We start from the raw sequence: 17904 nt of genomic DNA, 5'->3' as shown, positions 1-17904 counted from the left end.
AAGAAGTTGAGACTGTCGCAGGTTCTCGCGGCGCTATGCGAAAAGAAGTCTGTCGATCCGGACGATATAGAGCTAGTGATCATCGATGATGTCGAGAACGCTGAAACAAAAGCGGCCATGAAGAAATACCGCGATAAACACAAACTTCAGCAGAAAACATAAACAGACAACAAACCTACCCGATATCCAAGCGAGAGGCCTAACTATTAAAGCCTCAACAAAGCCTATAAGATGGTTAGGGGTCTGGTTTGACAGGAGACTCACCTTCCAACACCATGTAGGAATAAAGGTAGCAGCAGCAAAGAAGGTAGCCTATTTCCTACAGCACCTTACAAACACAAAAGGGGGGCTCCCAGCAGCTGCAGTTCGAAAAGCAGCTATTGCTTGCGCCCTCCCGATAGCCTTATATGGAGCGGAAACCTGGTATGCAGGCCTAACTAAGCCAGCTCTAAGCAGCAACAACGGTACTAGAAGCAGTACTGCTTCGCAGATAGCTACAGTCGGCACAGGGCAGAAGGGTCTAGCCTGTAGAGTCGGAAGAGTTATTACAGCAGCAGCAAGGGCTATCCTACCTGTCTGGAGGACCACACCAACCAGTGCCCTCATCCGAGATGCTGGCCTACCTACAGCAGAGGTAGCCCTCGAGGCAGCGCGACTACGCTTCGCTACACGCCTACAGAAGGTTGACCAACAACATCCCTTGGTCCCAAGGCTTCTACAGCCAGGGCGGCAGCAGACCAGGCTCCAAAGGACAGCTGGCCTCTTACCTAAGTGCCCAAGGCCAGCACTTCTACAGCTGCAATACCTCCCAGGGTCCTATAACCTTATAGTTACACAGACGAAGGAAGTAGCAGCCAGGATCTTCCAGGCCTGGCTCAAGACGGTGCCAAAAGAGCATACTATCATCTACTCAGATGGCTCTAAAGCCCCTGATGGCGCTACAGGATTTGGCTTTGTCATCTACCGTAAGAATAAACGCATAGCCCAGGGCTGCGGACGCCTCGGCATAGCAGAAGTATTTGATGGCGAGGCCGAAGGGGCGAGGGCAGGGCTGCGACGGGCCCTCCTTACCTCCCAGGGCCAGCCTATACATATCTGTATCGACAATACCAGCGTTATCCAGGGGATCCGAGGCATGGCCCCAGACTCCTCACAAGCTGCCTTCCTTGAGATCCAAGAGGCAGCTAGGATATACAACATACAAACCCACTGGTCCCCAGGGCACCAGGGTATCAAAGGAAACGAGGAAGCAGACATCCTAGCTAAGGAGGGCACAACCCTGCCAGCCCCTAGGGGCCAACTAGCTACCCTATCAGGGATCAAACGGCTTGCTAGAGAGCGAATATACCGCCAGCATAGAAGATGGTGGAAGCAAGAGGCAACGCCCTTTTACACCCAACTAGGGCTTAAGGCTTTCCTCGCCTGCCCTCCTGAACTGACCCTGCCACGGGCGATCCTTCACCATCTCCTAGCAGCCCGTTCAGGGCATGGAGACTTCGAGCAATATCACCAACGCTTCAACCATACAGAAGCACTACTTACCTGCTCCTGCGGGGAGGCAAAGGCAGTAGACCACCTAGTCTACTGCCGAAAGACCTTAGTGAGGCGGCTTCAGTGGCCCACCCTCCACCCTTCTAGTTCACAGGAGCCTATAGGGCCTATAGGATCTCTTGAGCAGTACTATAAGGGGCTAATTACTGATCATGAAGGCTTCCAGGCCTTTCTCTCCGTGACAGACTTCTTCCAGAAGATCTGCCCGCGGTACTAGGGACTAGGTCTTGACCTAGACCTTAGTAACAACCCCCTCCTCGTAGAGGATCGGAAGACCACAACGGAACTAGGGAACCAGCGGGAACTAGGGACGAATAGAACACATAGTAGCCCACGGGCAAGATTTGGAGGACGTTAGGAAGAGGCGTGTACTGTAGAGTATATAGCTTGAGCCGGCGACCCTCCACGCCATATACCCCTCGGGAGGTCGGCCGCAAGGGCGGCCGCGCCCTTGCCGCCACGGCGTTAAATATAACAACAACAACAACAACAAAAATATATCTCAAAGTCGGCGGCGTGGTGACTTTCATGCCCATCGACAATGAGGAGGCGATAACTACTACTTGCACGCGGTTTTGTATGCCGCTTAAAGTGCTGTAGGCCAGTCTAGGCCTCTTTCGTTTGTTGTCCATCCGTTTTCAGACGTTGCGATGACCCAGTCGCGTGGGAGACTGGTTTCTGTATACCACGTGGAGAGGTGATATTGGCCTGCAACGATGATGTACGGCGGAACGCTGTAGCCTGACGAGTTGATTGTTACGACCCGACAGGCATGACACGTTGGAACAGCCCCGCCTGGCATCTCGGCGGCTAACGCAGAACATATGTACGCAGTAACACAGGTGTAACCAGGAACCATCGGGAAAGGAAGAACTATGGTACAGGTCACGTGACTTCGGGAACAGCACGGATACAGGGCAAAGATGGATATGTTGGATATGTCCGCTATCCCAGCTATCCATGGATATGTTGGATAGCACGGATATCCTACATAGCCACCACAAGAGATACTGTGCAGAACTTGTATATAGTATGACCTGAGCCTGGCTCATGGTCAGACTTCCATAGCTCTTCAGCAATCAACTTAGTATTCATCCTCACGGATACTCTCAGCTTACCTTCACTGCGAATTACTTGTTGAGCCTAAGACTGATCACCTTAGCCTCTGACGATCGATCTACTATCAGCCTACGACCTACTACCCAGACCACGACCTAAATGTACTGTTATTACGTCTCAATCCCCAGCTTCTGTTAGCAGACCCTACTGTCGGATAGCTGACCGTAACATCCTGATTGAGAATAGTAGCACCAGGTATGTTAGGGCGCCCGTCTCTCGCAAGCACTAACTAATTCAAACGAAACCCACCCTGGACACAGGCTTAATCGCTTTCTTATAGCCAAGAAAGAAAAAAAAGAAAGAAAAAAAAGAAAGAAAAAGAGAGGACAAAGGCTCCTATTATATGTCGAGACGGCTGGTTTTACTACAGATTTTATATCTAATCTAACACATACTGCGTACATTCGAGATGAAGAAAATTTCCGCATCCGCGGCGGCCAGCATGCTTCGTAGCTCGCCAAGGACGTCCAAGTTACCCTCCGGCATCCTCGGTAGTGTTCGCCAAGCCTACAATTGCCGCGCACAGATGGTTCTGGTCTGTCACCTAAAATAAAGTTTCAAACGAACCAGGTGGCCCCTGTAGACTGCAGTCGATGTTCTCTAGCATGGCGTGCTCTTCATTTCTAGCCTAGCTGTAGCCTGTAGTCTGAAACTCACCCCTGATATAGTGTGACCCTCCTGTCGGTATGAGGCGCCATGCTTCCCAGATCTTCAAAGTGTAAACTTTGCTACCGCAGGAGAAGCATGACTTTTTTTTTTTTTTTTTTTTTTTTTTTTTTTTTTTTTTTTGGCTGATTCGAACCCCCTACCCCCCGTATCCCACTTCTCTCACCGTTCCTAACCCTAAAGAGCTAAGAGTGCAATCGTTCTGTCCTTCGGACGGACGATAGTTAGCAACCGTGATCCTGCTCCACCACATTTATATAGCTTAGTCCCACTACGGTAACCCTGGCTCGGTTTGAAGTTTTCTCTACACCCCCTTCTTGTCCTTTGAAGCTCGCCATCGCTTGCCAGGGCACCAGAGAACAGCAAATAGAATGGAAGACCGTCCTGGCGCTAAGTCAAGCGACAGCCGACGAGCTGTTATGATTGGTGCCACATCGTTCGCGTTCGCATTAGCTCTCCTCGCTGTGATAATGCGAACGTACACTCGTGTGTTCTTGCTACGAAGATTCGGTGTTGATGATAGCGCTGCCATCCTGACCTTCGTAAGTCACCCTACTCAATGCACAATCTCATACCCACAGCCAACGTTGGGCCAACATCGTTTCCTAGTTTCTCCTCTTCGCTTGCTACTTTGCAGTCACAATCAGTGAGTTACAGATTTTCCAGCTAGGACTGTGGACGTATAGCTGACGCGGATCTTTTAGACGTGAGGAACGGCCTCGGTACGCACGTGTATCTCCTCAACGAAGACCAGATCAAAGAGTATCTAAGGGTATCGCAGCCCTCGTCGACGAAATTCGACGTGTCTTGTCCACTAACAGTTAACAGACTTTCTACACCGCGGTTATCTTCTACAATGCTGCCCTTGCTGGCGTCAAAATGACGTTCTTGCTCCAGTACTGGCGACTATTTGCTGTGCAAAGAATGAGGAAGTTGCTGTTCGGCGCGACGATCCTCGTCGGGGGTTGGAGCATGTCGCAAGTTCTGGTGGAGGTCTTGATCTGCATCCCTATGAACGCTTTCTGGGATAAGAGCGTCCGAGGCAGGTGTATCCCGAACTACCCTCTTTGGTACATCAACGCTGCAGGAAATATCGCCACCGATCTGATAGTCCTTGTGTTGCCGTTACCGGTTATCAGCGGCCTAAAGCTACCTACGAGACAGAGATATGCTTTAGGCGGAATCTTTTGCCTCGGACTCTTGTACGTGCTCTATATCGACAGTAAATGTCACATTGACACCAATCTCACATGGTTGATAGCACGTGCGTGATTTCGGCTGTCCGGATACAACACCTCCATCAGACCGCAGACTTCACGTGGGAAAACGTGCAGACTGCTGGGTGGTCCATCGGCGAAGTCTGTAGTGGGCTGATCTGCGCGTGCCTTCCGACGCTCCGGCCCCTCGTCGTGAAGTTTTTGCCCTCTCTGTCGAATCCCGTCAGCGGGTTCTCCCGACACAGGATGCAACACGGCTTCAGCTTCAAAAGGACAGCTTCTGTTGCGAAGCAACCTGAGGCCGAGCTTGCCATTATCCCGCGCGAAATCGGCACTGGCGATAGCCTGAAATATCGCCACACGCCACGGCTAGGTTCATCTGACAGCGAAGTCGACCTTTACGGCGCTATGAGCCATGACCTGAGCTGCGCTGACCCAAGCTGCGACTTGCCGTTGCCGGTTCAAGGGATCTCGATGGATATCCGTGTTCCGCAGCCATCCGTTGTGGTATGGGCTCAACATCGGGATGCAACTGCAATCGGCCGTCATGGCTGTGGGCAATTAGCGGGTGTGGAAACACGGACCGAGGCCGACCGGAGACGTAGCGGGCCTGCGAGGCAGTTGTCGGGCTTCATCGAGATTAGGCTTGACGTTGTGGAAGGCTCATGACCACAACCCACGACGAATGGATCCCCATGCGCATGGCTGCAAGTGGGTAGCGAATGTCCTGGTCGGAGACGGGGGAATCGAAGGACACCTGGTCAACTCCATCAATGAACTTTCTCGCCAATCGGAAGCCTAGGATAACTGGAAGCAAGAAGGAGGAAGGAAGAGGAGCAGTGCTCCCTTGGGCAGCTCCTGCCTGAGCTCTGATTTTGAAAAGGACATTCAGGGTTGCTGATATAACTCGGTGTTCACGACAGCCATTCTTACTTGCTCACACCAAACTGAGTAGGTTGAGACCGAACAAGCTAAATCTATTTAAAGAAAAAGCAAGCAAAACGTGGAGAGGTCGGTTGCACTAGGCGTCAGCCACTAATTAGTAGGAAGCGTTGCACACGCGCAGGAATCCGTTGATGGATGGTTGCGTCTATAGGTTAGGATACATTCTAAATCGAACGTTAATATACAAAAAAAAAAAAAAAAAAAAAAAAAAAAAAAAAAAAAAAAAAAACCAAGCAAAAGAAACTGGATCGAACCCCGCGAACGTAAAAGCAGCTGTAACAGACCCCGCGCTAAACATCCTGAAGACTCTCCCCACTCAGATGAGAGCTGGGCTAGCGGCTGGATCCTCTAGCCCCCTGCCGCTTGACCGGCTTAGCTTCTCTGGACTCGTTTTCGTTTCCTCACACGGGGTTGAAAGGTTGACTCTCCCTCCAAGGAGTCAACATGATGTCTCCCGCCGGCAAAAAGCCGAGGCTGCTGCATCTGCGGAGAGGGCATCATTCTAGTCATGATGTTCGTATACTGGCGACTCTGACCAGAGTCCGACACAGCGCCTTGGCTTGGGGTTTGAGGGAGGCTTGGGAGCTTCTTAGGAAGGGGGCTTTGGTGTGCGGTCGTCAACGCCATAGGAACCGAGGCTGATTCTCTTAGGGCCAGAGCTCGACTCCACGGGTACACTATCCTCTTTGATGCCAGTGCCTCGTGAGGCGCGTCGTCTCCAGCGAATGTCCGCGCTCGGAAATCGCACGTTCGGCCTATTAGCGGGCCTCGCTGTATGTTGATTGGAGTGTCTCCGGTTATTTCCGCATCCATTAACGGCCCAGTCGTGGTTGATAACGGAAATCGTTGGTGGTGATAAAGAAGGACCTCTCTCTCCTGCTTGTCCACAGCATCCAGTGACTGGTCACGATCCAGTTGTAGATCTTTAAGGCGTCTTTGACGAATCTCGGCCTGATAAGAGCAGAGGATATCGATAACGTCGACAGGCAAGGCTTCTTGGCTGATACACCAAGCCTGATTGGCGAGATTGACCCAGACGCTCTGCTCTGCGCGATTGCAAGCCACTCTGATGCGTTCTCTCTCCGACTGAAATCGCAGTCTGTAGCTCTCTAAAGTATCGAACCAGGCGTCTCGCTCTCGCTCTAGCGAAGCGCGGTCGCCCTTGTCCCGGGATTCCACATCGAATTGGCTGCAAAGTGTCATGTTGGTGTTCTTGGATGGTGACTAGGCGGCTCGGCTTGCGTTCATCCGGAGCTGCTGGTGGGGAATATATTGCCTCTGAAGGCTGTCGACCTTCAGTCTGCGGGGGTATATCTCACAGAATCGTGACTGATAAGGTAAGCTAGCCGCGGGCACTAGCCATTGGGTGCCAGCCGCAAAACCGGCTTAAGGCTGCAGTGTACACTAGCTGCCGTTAATAGCAGCAGCGGCAGCGGTTCAAGTCGGTAAGATATAAAGCGAATGCGTAGCCGTGCCGGTCAAGAGGGGGAAAAGAAAATAAGATTTTGAGAATGAGGAGGCGATGTCAAGACAGGACACCAAGGGATCCAATATTAGTTAGGATGGTGCTCCGAAGCGTGTTCTGAACGTGTTGTGAACAAAACTCGGACAGCCGTCTCGCTCCCAAGGAGCGGAGCGGTGCAAGACCGCTGTCGATGAGCGCACGTCCTATTTATTCACACTACGCGTGGACAACAAGCCTATCGTATGGCTCGACTACCTAACGCGGCGTTAAAACAATCAACAGACGACTCAGCGTAGTGAGCAGCAAGGGGGGGCACAGGGCGGCTGCCAGTGACCCGGCGTGTCTTCGCAGTCAGCAATCGAATTTCCCAGCTTCATTCAAGAGGTCCTGACAGCGATCAACAAGCATTTGCCGGAAATCTGGGAAGTACGGGGGGGGCATCTTTCCCGGCTTCGCCGAAAGCCGATACCACAGCGTCGAAGAACACCGCTGTGCAGGCCGGCGTACTGATGCTTCCGCTCACATCGTCTCATACATCATATGCCACAGTGGCCCCGGCCGTTCGCCAAGACGTTGAAAACGATTAGAGATCTGCTAAGCAGGCCCGGCCTACATAGTAAGTGTGTTGCTCGACAGACTTACATTGGATTGCATTGCGCCCGGTATGACCGTCCTTTAGGGATTAGCAATCAACTATGCTGAGAGTCATGGAATCGCGGACCGCCTACGTTCTGCTCAGCACTCGTACTGGCCTATCGGTCGTCGTGTGCTGAGCCGCCTAGCTCTCGTGTTTCGCGAGAGGCTGTCAAGTCTCCCACTAAGAGAGGGGCGCTAGCTTTATAGGTGCGATTTCGTGGCTCGGAGTCCTGATCCCACTCCCATCTTCCCTCTTCCCTCTTTTTTTTATTTTTTTTTCTAATTTTTTTTTTCTTTTTATACGTACGGATACCTTCAGCGAGCAGTCCCTACATCCGCAAGGGGGGGATGGATGGCTACTGTGTAAGGTAGAATCTTGGCAGGCTTCCATCGGTGCCGGGCAATCTCGCCAGGTAGCTAGAGTAGAGACGTCCAGTCGCTCCCGCTGGACGTCGCCCCACCTCTAGTGGGGCGTGTCAGTTGATTGGACACCTTGTACTACCTGTACCTACAAACCTTACTAACCTAGAATTCTGAGCCATTTTTAGCACGTAATTCGGGGGATAGAGGTCTAGAGTACGGAGTACATAGTACTGTCCGTGCTACGCGGAACGGGGTGTGCAGGATGAGGTGGCCAGAGCTGTCTTCCCTCAAAGCTAGTGCTGACGCAATTGAGTCCGCACCACAGCCTGATCAGCAACGCAGCGCAGCAGAAGACAGACGAACGGTACAAAACAAGGCTTTGGCATTTTCATAAACATCTACATTCACATTTACATTCATAACCAGGAGATAACCGCACGCCTACAGCCTTTCCAGATTATCCTGCAGCATAGAGCTAGGAGGGGCAGCAAAACTTATAGACTCCGTCGGGAAAACGCATCAACGATCTAACAATAATCAAGGGCGCGCACCAGCCAATCGTACCTAGGCCCTGAAACCTTTCCGCGGGTCTTCGAATCCGTTCGCGTATCCATGCCTGTTCGTCCAGGGATGCTTGTCGTGCTTCATCAGGGCTGCGGGCGCTGCCCCAGTGGCACCTAGGGTGGGGCACGTAGAGCCGCTAAGCTGAAACTCTAAACCAACGACATGGGGGGGCCGACTGCGCCAACCAAACGTCGAAGTATCGCCCTATATCATTCTCGGCCGTTGAGGGAGACATTCTGCACGCAATTTGCGCCATCGCCTGAATCGGTCCGGCTGACGCCGTGACCCTCTTACCGCGATTCCGTCGCCCCGCCGGAGCGAAGCTGCAGGACAGCACCAAGCTATAGTACCTAACGGTAAAATCCGCAGGGGGGGGCGGGGGTTTGAAATGATGTGTGGGGATTGGCGTGCACAAGGTGTATTCTTTGCCCGGTCCGGCAGCTTCGGCAAGTTTCCAGATTCGGGTTCGGAATTCTCGTGTCAGTAGACGGAAAAAAGAAGTACGGGGGGGAGGATCTCGGAGACCCCCTATGGAGCTAAGCTCCGACGGTCCGTTGAACCCCTTCTCGGAATGGGGACAAGCTGTTCGCCTGTCTCTGTAGGCAGTGTCGTATGGCGCATAGACAACGTCCCGCGGCAGGCTGCTGCTACCGGCTCGTTGCTGACGGGAAGTCAGGTTTGCGATTCCGAATCCACCTTACGTCACTCATCATCTGGCTTTCTACAGCCTAACTCTTGGTACTCGCATCTCGGGGCGGACCGTCCCTGGAAGAGAGCTGCCTGTTCGGTACGGTGCGCTTGAGGAGTCGACGCTCTGGACAGTGTTCGGAACGACCAATAACGCAAGTCATGTATCAGTATACGCCCATTGGCGCCGGTGAAGTTTGCCTCTTTCAACAAGCGCCACGGTCGGAGTGGACTGGTCTTGTTCCCATAGGGTCTGGGGCGGGGGGCTTCTTATGGGCGCCAACAACTGCCCATCGCGTGCTACATTGTGTCGACGGCGTCATCCGCAGGCCAAGCCCAACTTTGGCTGTCGGCCGAGTTCGTACCGCTCAGGCTTGGCTGCTTGAAAGCCTCGAATAGCTCCAAGCTCGCTACGTACAGCTCCAAGCTCGAGCTAGCGTAAAGGTCTGATACAGGTTGAGTCTCTGGCTCTGGTACGGTCACGGAGCCCATTTCCGGCTCATACACGCCTCTTCCCATGGTATTAGAGACGGGGCCGGTGGTGGCAAACCACCCGTATGTGCTTATCTCGTGGATGACGTGCGCAGCGTCCGGTGCCGGTCCGGCGCGCCATGTCGTCAACGTCGCCGGGCGCCCGTCTCCGGCCTCGGCGTGCTGTCCTAGAGTCGCCAGGCTACTTGCGTCCGTTGTCAAACACGCGGTCTGCTGCGGTGGGGAAAGCTCCTGATGCGCAACCCAAGAGGAGTGGTTGTTGTGGGAATCGAGAGGGGCAGGTGTCGCCAGACAGTCTGGGGATCGTTGCGTCCAGCTGCCGCCGGTGTTACAGACGTCCCGGGGCGGGGTCAGGTGCATAGCTGCCGTGGAAGATAGGCGGCCTGAGGAGGGTTCGCAGTCGATGTTGCGGCTGCAACAGCGCGAGCACGGTTTGACCTCGTCGCACTTAACACGGGCAGCAGCGCATTGCCGGCAAGCGTAAGACACACGACGAGTGCTGGGTGAAGGTCCCGGGCGGTGGTTTCGCTTGCTGCCATGGTCTTGGCCGCCGCGTGCGTGCCTAGCAACGTGGCGCTTTAGCAGATCGGTTCTGGCAAACGCCTTGGAACATACAGGGCATGCACATCGCTTGCCGAAAGTGTAGGTGCGGATGTGTCGCGCGAGATACGCAGGGCGAGAGTACTGTCGTTGGCAGTGCGGGCACTGGTAGAGGCCGGCTGCCGCGGCGTCGTCCCGGTCGGCCGGAGCCGAGGCTAGGATAAGGTGGGATGCCGGCTGGTCCTGTTGCGTGATCGGACTGGCGACCAACACATCAGACGGTGCTAAAGCAACCGAATCCGGAGCGGATGCTAGGGGTCTGCTGTTGCTAGCCGCGCCCGGCGGTGATGACGGCTGTGCGTCCAGTGGGATGTTGTTGCTGGAGGAGTCCATGCAGGCGATCTGCGACCTAAAACGGCGGCCCGTCGGTGCCAGCAGAGAGTCAGGCGTGCAGGGAGAGCGGGTGGTTCGCAGCGTCGGAGGTATCTGGCGGCGTGACATGCGGAGATGGTGGCGTCGGGACGCGTATGTACGGTGTACCTTACGGCCCGTTAGGGTGAGATTGCCGAGTACGGCGCTGGCGGACAAGCTTCTGGGGGCAGAAGACTCAGCGGCAAGAGACAGACTCGGCATGAACCGTCCGAAACGGGAGAGACGACGACGAGATGACGTTGGAAAAGTGGTCTCTACCTGCAGCGTGCTGTCTGTCTACTTGTGAACCTGGCCTAGGGATGAGTGGGTAGGGATGGCGCGCTGGACCTCGTCGGGTGGGCAGACGTTGCTCAGTCACGTCGCGTTTGAGTGGCAGCGGTTAACAGGTTTACTGTCGGCAGAGAGATGGGGGCATGGTTAAGTAAGGAGAAGTTGCGAGGAACAAAGCCTCGCATTGACTGACCCTAATGACCGGTCTCTGCTCGCGGACAGCGGCAATCAAACCAGCGCCAAACTCAACTAAACGACGTTATGCCCAGCCCGTCCCTACCTTATGATCACGGCGCGATGGGCAGCGAAACACATGGCTGGTAAACTGACGACAGAGGTTGGGTGTCTCTCCACCAAGTCCGTCCAGGTGCCCAGTCGCCCAGGCGCCCGGGATCGGAGCGATAGTGCAGATATGCAAGCAGTGTCCACCACGGAAGGAAAGGCCTGTAGGGCCAGGGTTGGCCTGTCACGATTTGGACCTGACCTCCGCTCGTGCCGCGCAGGGATGAAGAATCGCAGAGATCAGAGTAGGTATGTACCGCTTGTCGTGGTTGCGACGCAAACAACGTCGCAGGACGACTATCTGCGGGCGTCTTCAGGTCCAGCAACAATTCTTCCCGCTCCCTATTAGGTGCTGGCCTCGACCAAGGCTCAATAATGTTCCCGAGGTCTCGTATGCGGCAGACGGTCTGCATTCGAGGCCGGGTAGGAGCACCTTCGCCAGGTCATAGACCCTAAATAGGCAGCCGCAGGCACAGACGAAGTTGCGACAGCTTTTTATACGCACCCAGCTAACTCTTCCTCTTTTCTTTTTCGCTCTACCCCTTTTGTCCTTTTCTTTTTTTTTTCCTGTTCCCCTCCCAAAATAAAGCAGGCAGTAAGGGAGCTGGTGGGATCCTTGAAACAACGGCCATCTCCGAACGGATCAGGGTCCGCTGTGCTTCGCCGGGTCAGGCCCGGCGAATCGGTCGCGGCTGTAACGCCGACGGGCAGAACGGACAGTTAGTGGGGTTAAGCACAACCAAGACCACCTAACTCCTGTTAGATGCAAGGTCAAACAACCACAATGCAACTAACCAGTGAGAGCCTGAGGGGTCTTGGAGGGTTGCGTTGACCCTGCCTATTCACAACGTACCAGCGTCGTGGGGATCATCCGTTCTTCCCATCGTATGAGCAGAATCATGACCCAGAGCCTCTCGACTTTGCGCACGTGAACACTTACTCGCGTGGTCAACTGTTGTTGACCGTCTCATCCGCCCGCGGGTCCCTAGCCAGCCATATGGAGGTGAAAGCCGTCGATCCACCGTTCCCCACCGAATCCCTATCGATAGGGAGAGACGGGGCACTCCTATCTATAGCCCCGAGCCGGAACCGCGCCGGCGTGCTCTACCGGCCTGGGGAGTGAATAGGAGTGCCTTCTAGTACGGGGCTCGATGAAAGGGGGCGGGGCTGCGGGTTTGCGCAACGACGTGGCGTGGTCGGAGAGAGAGGGAGGGACGAACCAGCCGAGCACATGTCCTTTAACGCTCGGTTCGCGAGGTTACTGGATGGTCTGTTGTCGTCTGTAAACTAAGTGTAATCATCTTGAAAACCGCCTAAGCAAAGTCTGTAGGCGATGACAGGCTTGAGCCTATAGATATCAGACCATCTAGGGAGTTGAAGGAAGAGGGTTACTGTCCTAAGGTAGGTAAGGTAAGCGTAGCGTGGGCACAGAGGTCCTTCGTTGCCTATCTACTATGGGACCAACCTCGGTTTAAGTGGTGTAGAATCTCCTTGAAAACAGCACGTATACGAACGACTTCGCATCAATGACCCCGTCGTGACACATACAACAGGTTCTCACCCGTCGCCTACCGGTCCCCTGACGAAGCATACAGTATCGACGGCTGATCCTGATGACGGGGAAGCTCAAGGCTTCTGTATGTCTAAAGATTGCCTGCTCTGCGGGTCATGGGGCACGCGCAGCCGGTGCTGGCTGTCGAGTGGACCATAATGACCAGGCGCAGGAGGGGCCGGGCGGGGAGCAAACACGGCTGCTACAATTAGCCATGTTAACCGGATCCCGGAGGGCATTGCCTTGCTCGGAAACTATCCAATTGCTTTGTAAGGGATCACGAGAGCAGAAGCTTACATAGCCAAGACGACTGCATCTGATGTATCAACAGTGGTTTATTCTCTGAGTAAGAACTATAACTTAATCTTCAAATATAAAACATAAATATGAGATGCCGCACGTTCCACGGCGTTGCCTTTTGTGAACGCGTCTAACAATGGCCCCTCGCGGAAGCTACTAAACCGGTATCTATCTACAAGCCGATCGCGATGACCCGATATGTGGGAGCCAAGCTGCTCAAGTAACGAGAGCTGCGCTCCGGTTCGGTGCTTTGCTGAGTTGGCTCTATACGGACCCCGCGGCAGTATCGTCAGCAGCGGCCTCCTTGACAGCAGTCTTCTTTGAGGTGGTCTTCTTAGAAGCGGTTTTGCTCGCAGAGGTCTTTCTGGAAGATGCCCCGCTGGTAGAAGTCTCGTCAGCGGTGGTCTCGTCAGCGGTGGTCGCGCCGGTAGAGGTCTCATCAGCAGTGGTCGCGCCGGTCGAGGTCGCGCCGGTAGAGGTCTCATCGCCGGTGGTCGCGCCGGTAGAGGTCGCGCCGGTAGAGGTCTCATCGCCGGTGGTCGCGCCGGTAGAGGTCTCATCAGCAGTGGTCGCGCCGGTCGAGGTCTCGTCAGCGGTGGTCGCGCCGGTAGAGGTCTCGTCAGCGGTGGTCTCGTCAGCGGTGGTCGCGCCGGTAGAGGTCTCATCAGCAGTGGTCGCGCCGGTCGAGGTCTCGTCAGCGGTGGTCGCGCCGGTAGAGGTCTCATCAGCAGTGGTCGCGCCAGTAGAAGTCTCATCGGTGGTAGTCTCGTCGGCGGTGGTCGCGCCGGTAGAGGTCTCGTCAGCAGTGGTCGCGCCGGTAGAGGTCTCATCGCCGGTGGTCGCGCCGGTGGACACCTTCTTCGTGGAGCCTTTGGTGGCGGATCGCTTCTGGACTTGAGCCTCATCTACGGAAGACCCGTCGGCAGTCGTCTCGCTGGCAGACCCATCAGCGCCTGAGCTCTCTTCGCCCGTGAAGCCGTCGGCGGCAGTCCCATCGGCGGCGGTCCCGTCAACGGCATTCCCGTCGGCGGCAGCCCCGTCGACGGCGGTCTCGTCGGCCGCGGTCTCATCAAGGGCGGTCTCGTCAGCCATCGGCTGCTTCGCAGGAAGACCCCCGGAACGAGAGTCCCCGGCGGCCGTTTGGGTTGACGACGGGCCCCTTGTAAAAGGCCGTCCGGCGAAGGGCCGTCCAGCAAATGGTCGCCTGGTGGAGGGCCGCCTGGTAGAGGGCCGCCTACTAAAGGGTCGCTTGGCGGCGGTCAGCTGGAGTCAGTCCATAAGTAGGGCCTAACATACCTTGAAACGGCTGAAGAAGGATCCGGACTTCCTGCCCGTGGCTCTCCTCGAGAGTGCGTCGCCTTCCCAAAGCCCGTCTTAGGCCGCGGCTTCCGAGCCCGGAGAGACACTGTCTAACTGATATCGGACACTGGCGTCTTGACCCTCAGACCCAAGTGCGGCGTGATGCCCGGAAAGAGGTCCACCAGCAACTCGGACCTCCGCTGGGGGCATGTCCCCGCCTCGGGTGACGTGCATCCCGTTCGCAGGCGCCCCATGGCTGGACAACACCCATAGAGAGGCGCCAGATAGAAGCACGAGAAGTGGGCGCGGTCCGACCATGTTGGCAAAGAAAACTAAAAGGAACGTGGGCGAGTGTGGGTAGCGAGTGGCAGGCGTTGAAGGTCAGGCAAAGGAAGGACAAGAGAGTGAAAGATGGCTGTTGTGGTAGCTGGTTGCCGTTTGGCCAGGAAAAGATCCGGCTTTTGACAGTAGATATATACTGCTTCCCATCAGCCTCTGGACCATGGAACATGCCACAGTGACCTAGACTACCTCCACCTCCTCTCCCTTTGATAAGCCTGCTTCGTGGGATATCCGCGGCGGGGGGAAGGCATATTGGCCCGTCCGACCAAGCCGGCCCGGTGACATCGGAATTGACGAAGAACGGCATCAGCGAACGCATGGGTCATGACGACTGGGCTTCCCTCCTTCGCGTGAGCCGTCGCTCGACAAGGCTGCCTCGTAGCAAGCAACCGACTGACGGCCTCACCGGACGTTTGGTCAGGCCCATCTGACGAGCCGGAAGAAGTGACTCGACGGGACAACGGAGAACCCCAATGCCAGGCGGTAATATGTTTAGAGAGCCTTTCTTTCGTGCGCGGGATGCGGTTGACTGTCTTCTAGCCGGTCTCGCAGGTTCTCGAAATAGTAGTCGTCACTGCCGATACGTATATTATCCCCACCGCCCTCCACCATAGCTGAATTAGTCTTCTGGGTCTGCGGAGGCTGGGCAGGGCAGGGCGTGCCTGGCCGTGACTCGTTAACGAAGACGTGGTATAGCACCAATCTGCATTTGGCCGGGAAGGCCAGTGTCGGCAGATTCAACGACATCCCGTCCAGTGGGCCGTAAGTGGGGCCCTCTGGCCGCTAGGAACTATGTTGGTCTCGCCGTCGGACAACCCGAGGGCTGCAAGAGAAGTGATAGAGAGTGCGGCGTGTCTGTCGTCCAATCTACGAGGCCTCCTCTTTGCTCAAACAGCAGCATGGCCTTTGTCCAGCACTGTAGAGGCGCGTGTAGTCCACGTAGGCCTATCCTGTGGTATACGCAGAAAGGTCGCCAGTTTATAGCTAGGCAAGGTAGTCGACGGGTCGTACATCTAAAAGTAGACGCTAGAGCATGTTTTGATGGAGCATCGGACCTCCCGACGACGGCTTTGTCCGTCTCTTGGCCGCTGGGTGCGGGTGATTCTGACCGCGTTGTCCCGGCCTCCTCCATGACCACGTCCGAGGGGGCCGGAGGCTGCAAATAACAAAGGTCATCACATCCCACTCGGCTCCGCCTTGGGATGACTTGCGCAGGCCCCTTTGTGTGATAAGTCTGTCTGTTAGTAGACTGTAAACATACTGCTGGGCGATATACGCATCTAGGTACTACAAAGCCTCAAGATCAGTGAGGAGGACCAACAAGTGCAATGCAGCCGCTGCCTGTGTTAGTTGGACGAGAATCCATGGGGCAGATAGCATGAAAACACAACAAAGGAAGGTGGATCGTATATTCTCACGGTCGTGGCCCATTCGGAAGTCCAGAGGTAATAGGAGCCTTGAATATATATGTATTATAAAAAAAAAAAAAAAAAAAAAAAAAAAAAAAAAAAAAAAAAAAAAAGGAAATTAAAAACAAATTAACTAATTCATTGACGCCTTGTCGGCGCAGGGCAAGCTGTGTACCTAGTATACTGCAAAAGGTGCGTTACATTGCGGCCCCCACCGAGACCGCTCGGGCCGTCCCGCGCACATTCAAACCGTGGACTGCGACCTCGTCCATACTTGTACGCCAGCTCCAGCTAAAACAACAGGAAACCAGATACAAGCCATCCGCGGTACACTCCCCGATTGGCTCACTTTCGCTCGCCATCCGAACCGCCCGCCATCCGTCCGATGACCGTCAGCCCTACCTTACCACATCTAGCCCCACACGGTGTGGCCAGGGGTGCCGTCAAATAGCCAGCTAACGAAGCCCGGCTCCTGGTTCGGCGGAACACCGACGATCTGCGGGGCTGGCACCGCGTGGAGACGCGCGCCGTTATCGACTCCGAGGAGCTCTCTGGCCTTAGCGACCAGGGGCGACCTCAGGCGGACGAGATGCATAATCACCAGCTGCCGCAGATCGTATGTCAGGTCCTGCTGGACGTTAACGAGGGCCCCAGGGGTCTTCTCAATGATCCAGCTGATATCCTTCATGTCCTTGTCGTTCTTGTTGCGATGGTCTGCGGCCAAAGCGTAGACCTTGGACTTGAAGATCTTTCCAAGTCTCATCACGTGGATGGTGAGCGCCTTCTTGGCCCTCGTCTCCTTTTGGATATCCTTTGAGTTGGCTCTGAGATTTTCGGGTGTCGTGAGCGTGCCTATGATGTACGTCAATATCGCTCCACGAACGAACGAGCTCCCCACCCGGGGGGTGGGGGTAAGGCAAGGCAGGGCAAGGAGTAAGGTAAAGCTAACCTGCAATGATCATATCAACCTCGATATACTTCGGCTTCGACGAGCTCCCTTGGTTGTGGTAGACCCGCAGGTGCGAATCGCTTGGCCATCCGGGGCCGGGGAGAATAAACTTCTTGTCCTTGCTCAGCGCTGTCTTGAGCTTGGACATCGTCGTCTGGACGACAATGTCAATGTCGCCGGTATAACGGCTGGGCTGGCCGTGGATCTTCAAGGCAAGGCCGCCGGCGACAGCCCAGGGAATTCTGTTTCGATCTAAAAGCTGGCTGAGGGTGTCGAGGCTGTCCATGAGGTGGAAGAAGTTGACGTCGGATTCCGACTCCTTCTGGAGCATCGCTGCCTCCTGGGCACTGAACCAGCCCTTCTTGATGTCTCTGCCGACAAGCGAGCCGGCCGTGGTGAGATGCACGTGCGCTCCGGCGTCGTCTTCGGCCCCGAGGTCTCCTGCTGACGACGGCAGGACGGGAGCGGCGAGGCCCGGAACATGCTGCGTTGCGAGCGGTACGGCCGAGGCCGAGGCCGCCAGAAGGCAGCCTAGAGTGGCAAGAGACCAGTGCATGACGGAACGAGCGAGGGAAACGATAGAAAAAAGATTGATGGGGAAGGCGAAGCCTGAAAACGACTAAAGGAGCGTGAAGTTGGATTTCGCGGGGAAGGGACGCCTTCAATGTAGGGATCTGCAGCACAACGTATCGGGGACCACTTCAAGTGGGATCAAGGACGTTGCGCAGACCGGAGGGGTTAAGTAGTGAGAGGACAACGCTTGCGACGCACCGTGTTCCGCGGAGGACGAGGAGTTTACTAGTCTTCCCCGCTGTCGAGCGAAT

General features: G+C 55.2%; 4 protein-coding genes across 4 annotated transcripts; 1 reads left to right on the top strand and 3 right to left on the bottom strand.

Annotated features, from left to right (window-relative positions):
• Window positions 1-3806: 3806 nt before the first annotated feature.
• On the top strand, window positions 3807-5222 carry CGGC5_v017201 (Satratoxin biosynthesis SC1 cluster protein 4; the record flags this gene model as incomplete). The annotated part of the gene is made up of 5 exons (XM_066153819.1): window positions 3807-3878; window positions 3946-3982; window positions 4041-4108; window positions 4165-4538; window positions 4598-5222. The coding sequence occupies 5 exons, from the start codon at window positions 3807-3809 to the stop codon at window positions 5220-5222; spliced, it is 1176 nt and encodes a 391-aa protein (XP_066006946.1).
• Window positions 5223-9513: 4291 nt separating this feature from the next.
• CGGC5_v017200 (Zinc finger and BTB domain-containing protein 17) lies at window positions 9514-10746 on the bottom strand (the record flags this gene model as incomplete). The annotated part of the gene is made up of 1 exon (XM_066153818.1): window positions 9514-10746. One exon carries the CDS (start codon window positions 10744-10746, stop codon window positions 9514-9516), a length of 1233 nt encoding a protein of 410 aa, XP_066006947.1.
• A 2599-nt stretch (window positions 10747-13345) lies between these two features.
• Window positions 13346-14634, bottom strand: CGGC5_v017199 (Protein TIC 214; the record flags this gene model as incomplete). The annotated part of the gene is made up of 3 exons (XM_066153817.1): window positions 13346-14329; window positions 14378-14439; window positions 14496-14634. 3 exons carry the CDS (start codon window positions 14632-14634, stop codon window positions 13346-13348), a joined length of 1185 nt encoding a protein of 394 aa, XP_066007028.1.
• A 1909-nt stretch (window positions 14635-16543) lies between these two features.
• Window positions 16544-17636, bottom strand: CGGC5_v017198 (uncharacterized protein; the record flags this gene model as incomplete). The annotated part of the gene is made up of 2 exons (XM_066153816.1): window positions 16544-16983; window positions 17081-17636. The coding sequence occupies 2 exons, from the start codon at window positions 17634-17636 to the stop codon at window positions 16544-16546; spliced, it is 996 nt and encodes a 331-aa protein (XP_066006963.1).
• Window positions 17637-17904: the final 268 nt, after the last annotated feature.

Source organism: Colletotrichum fructicola (assembly GCF_000319635.2).
Source record: "Colletotrichum fructicola Nara gc5 chromosome Unknown KSG_Nara_v1_contig11, whole genome shotgun sequence".
Classification (NCBI taxonomy): Eukaryota; Fungi; Ascomycota; class Sordariomycetes; order Glomerellales; family Glomerellaceae; genus Colletotrichum; species Colletotrichum fructicola.
The sequence above is the reverse complement of the archived record's forward strand: the minus strand, read 5'-3'. Positions and strand labels throughout refer to the sequence as shown.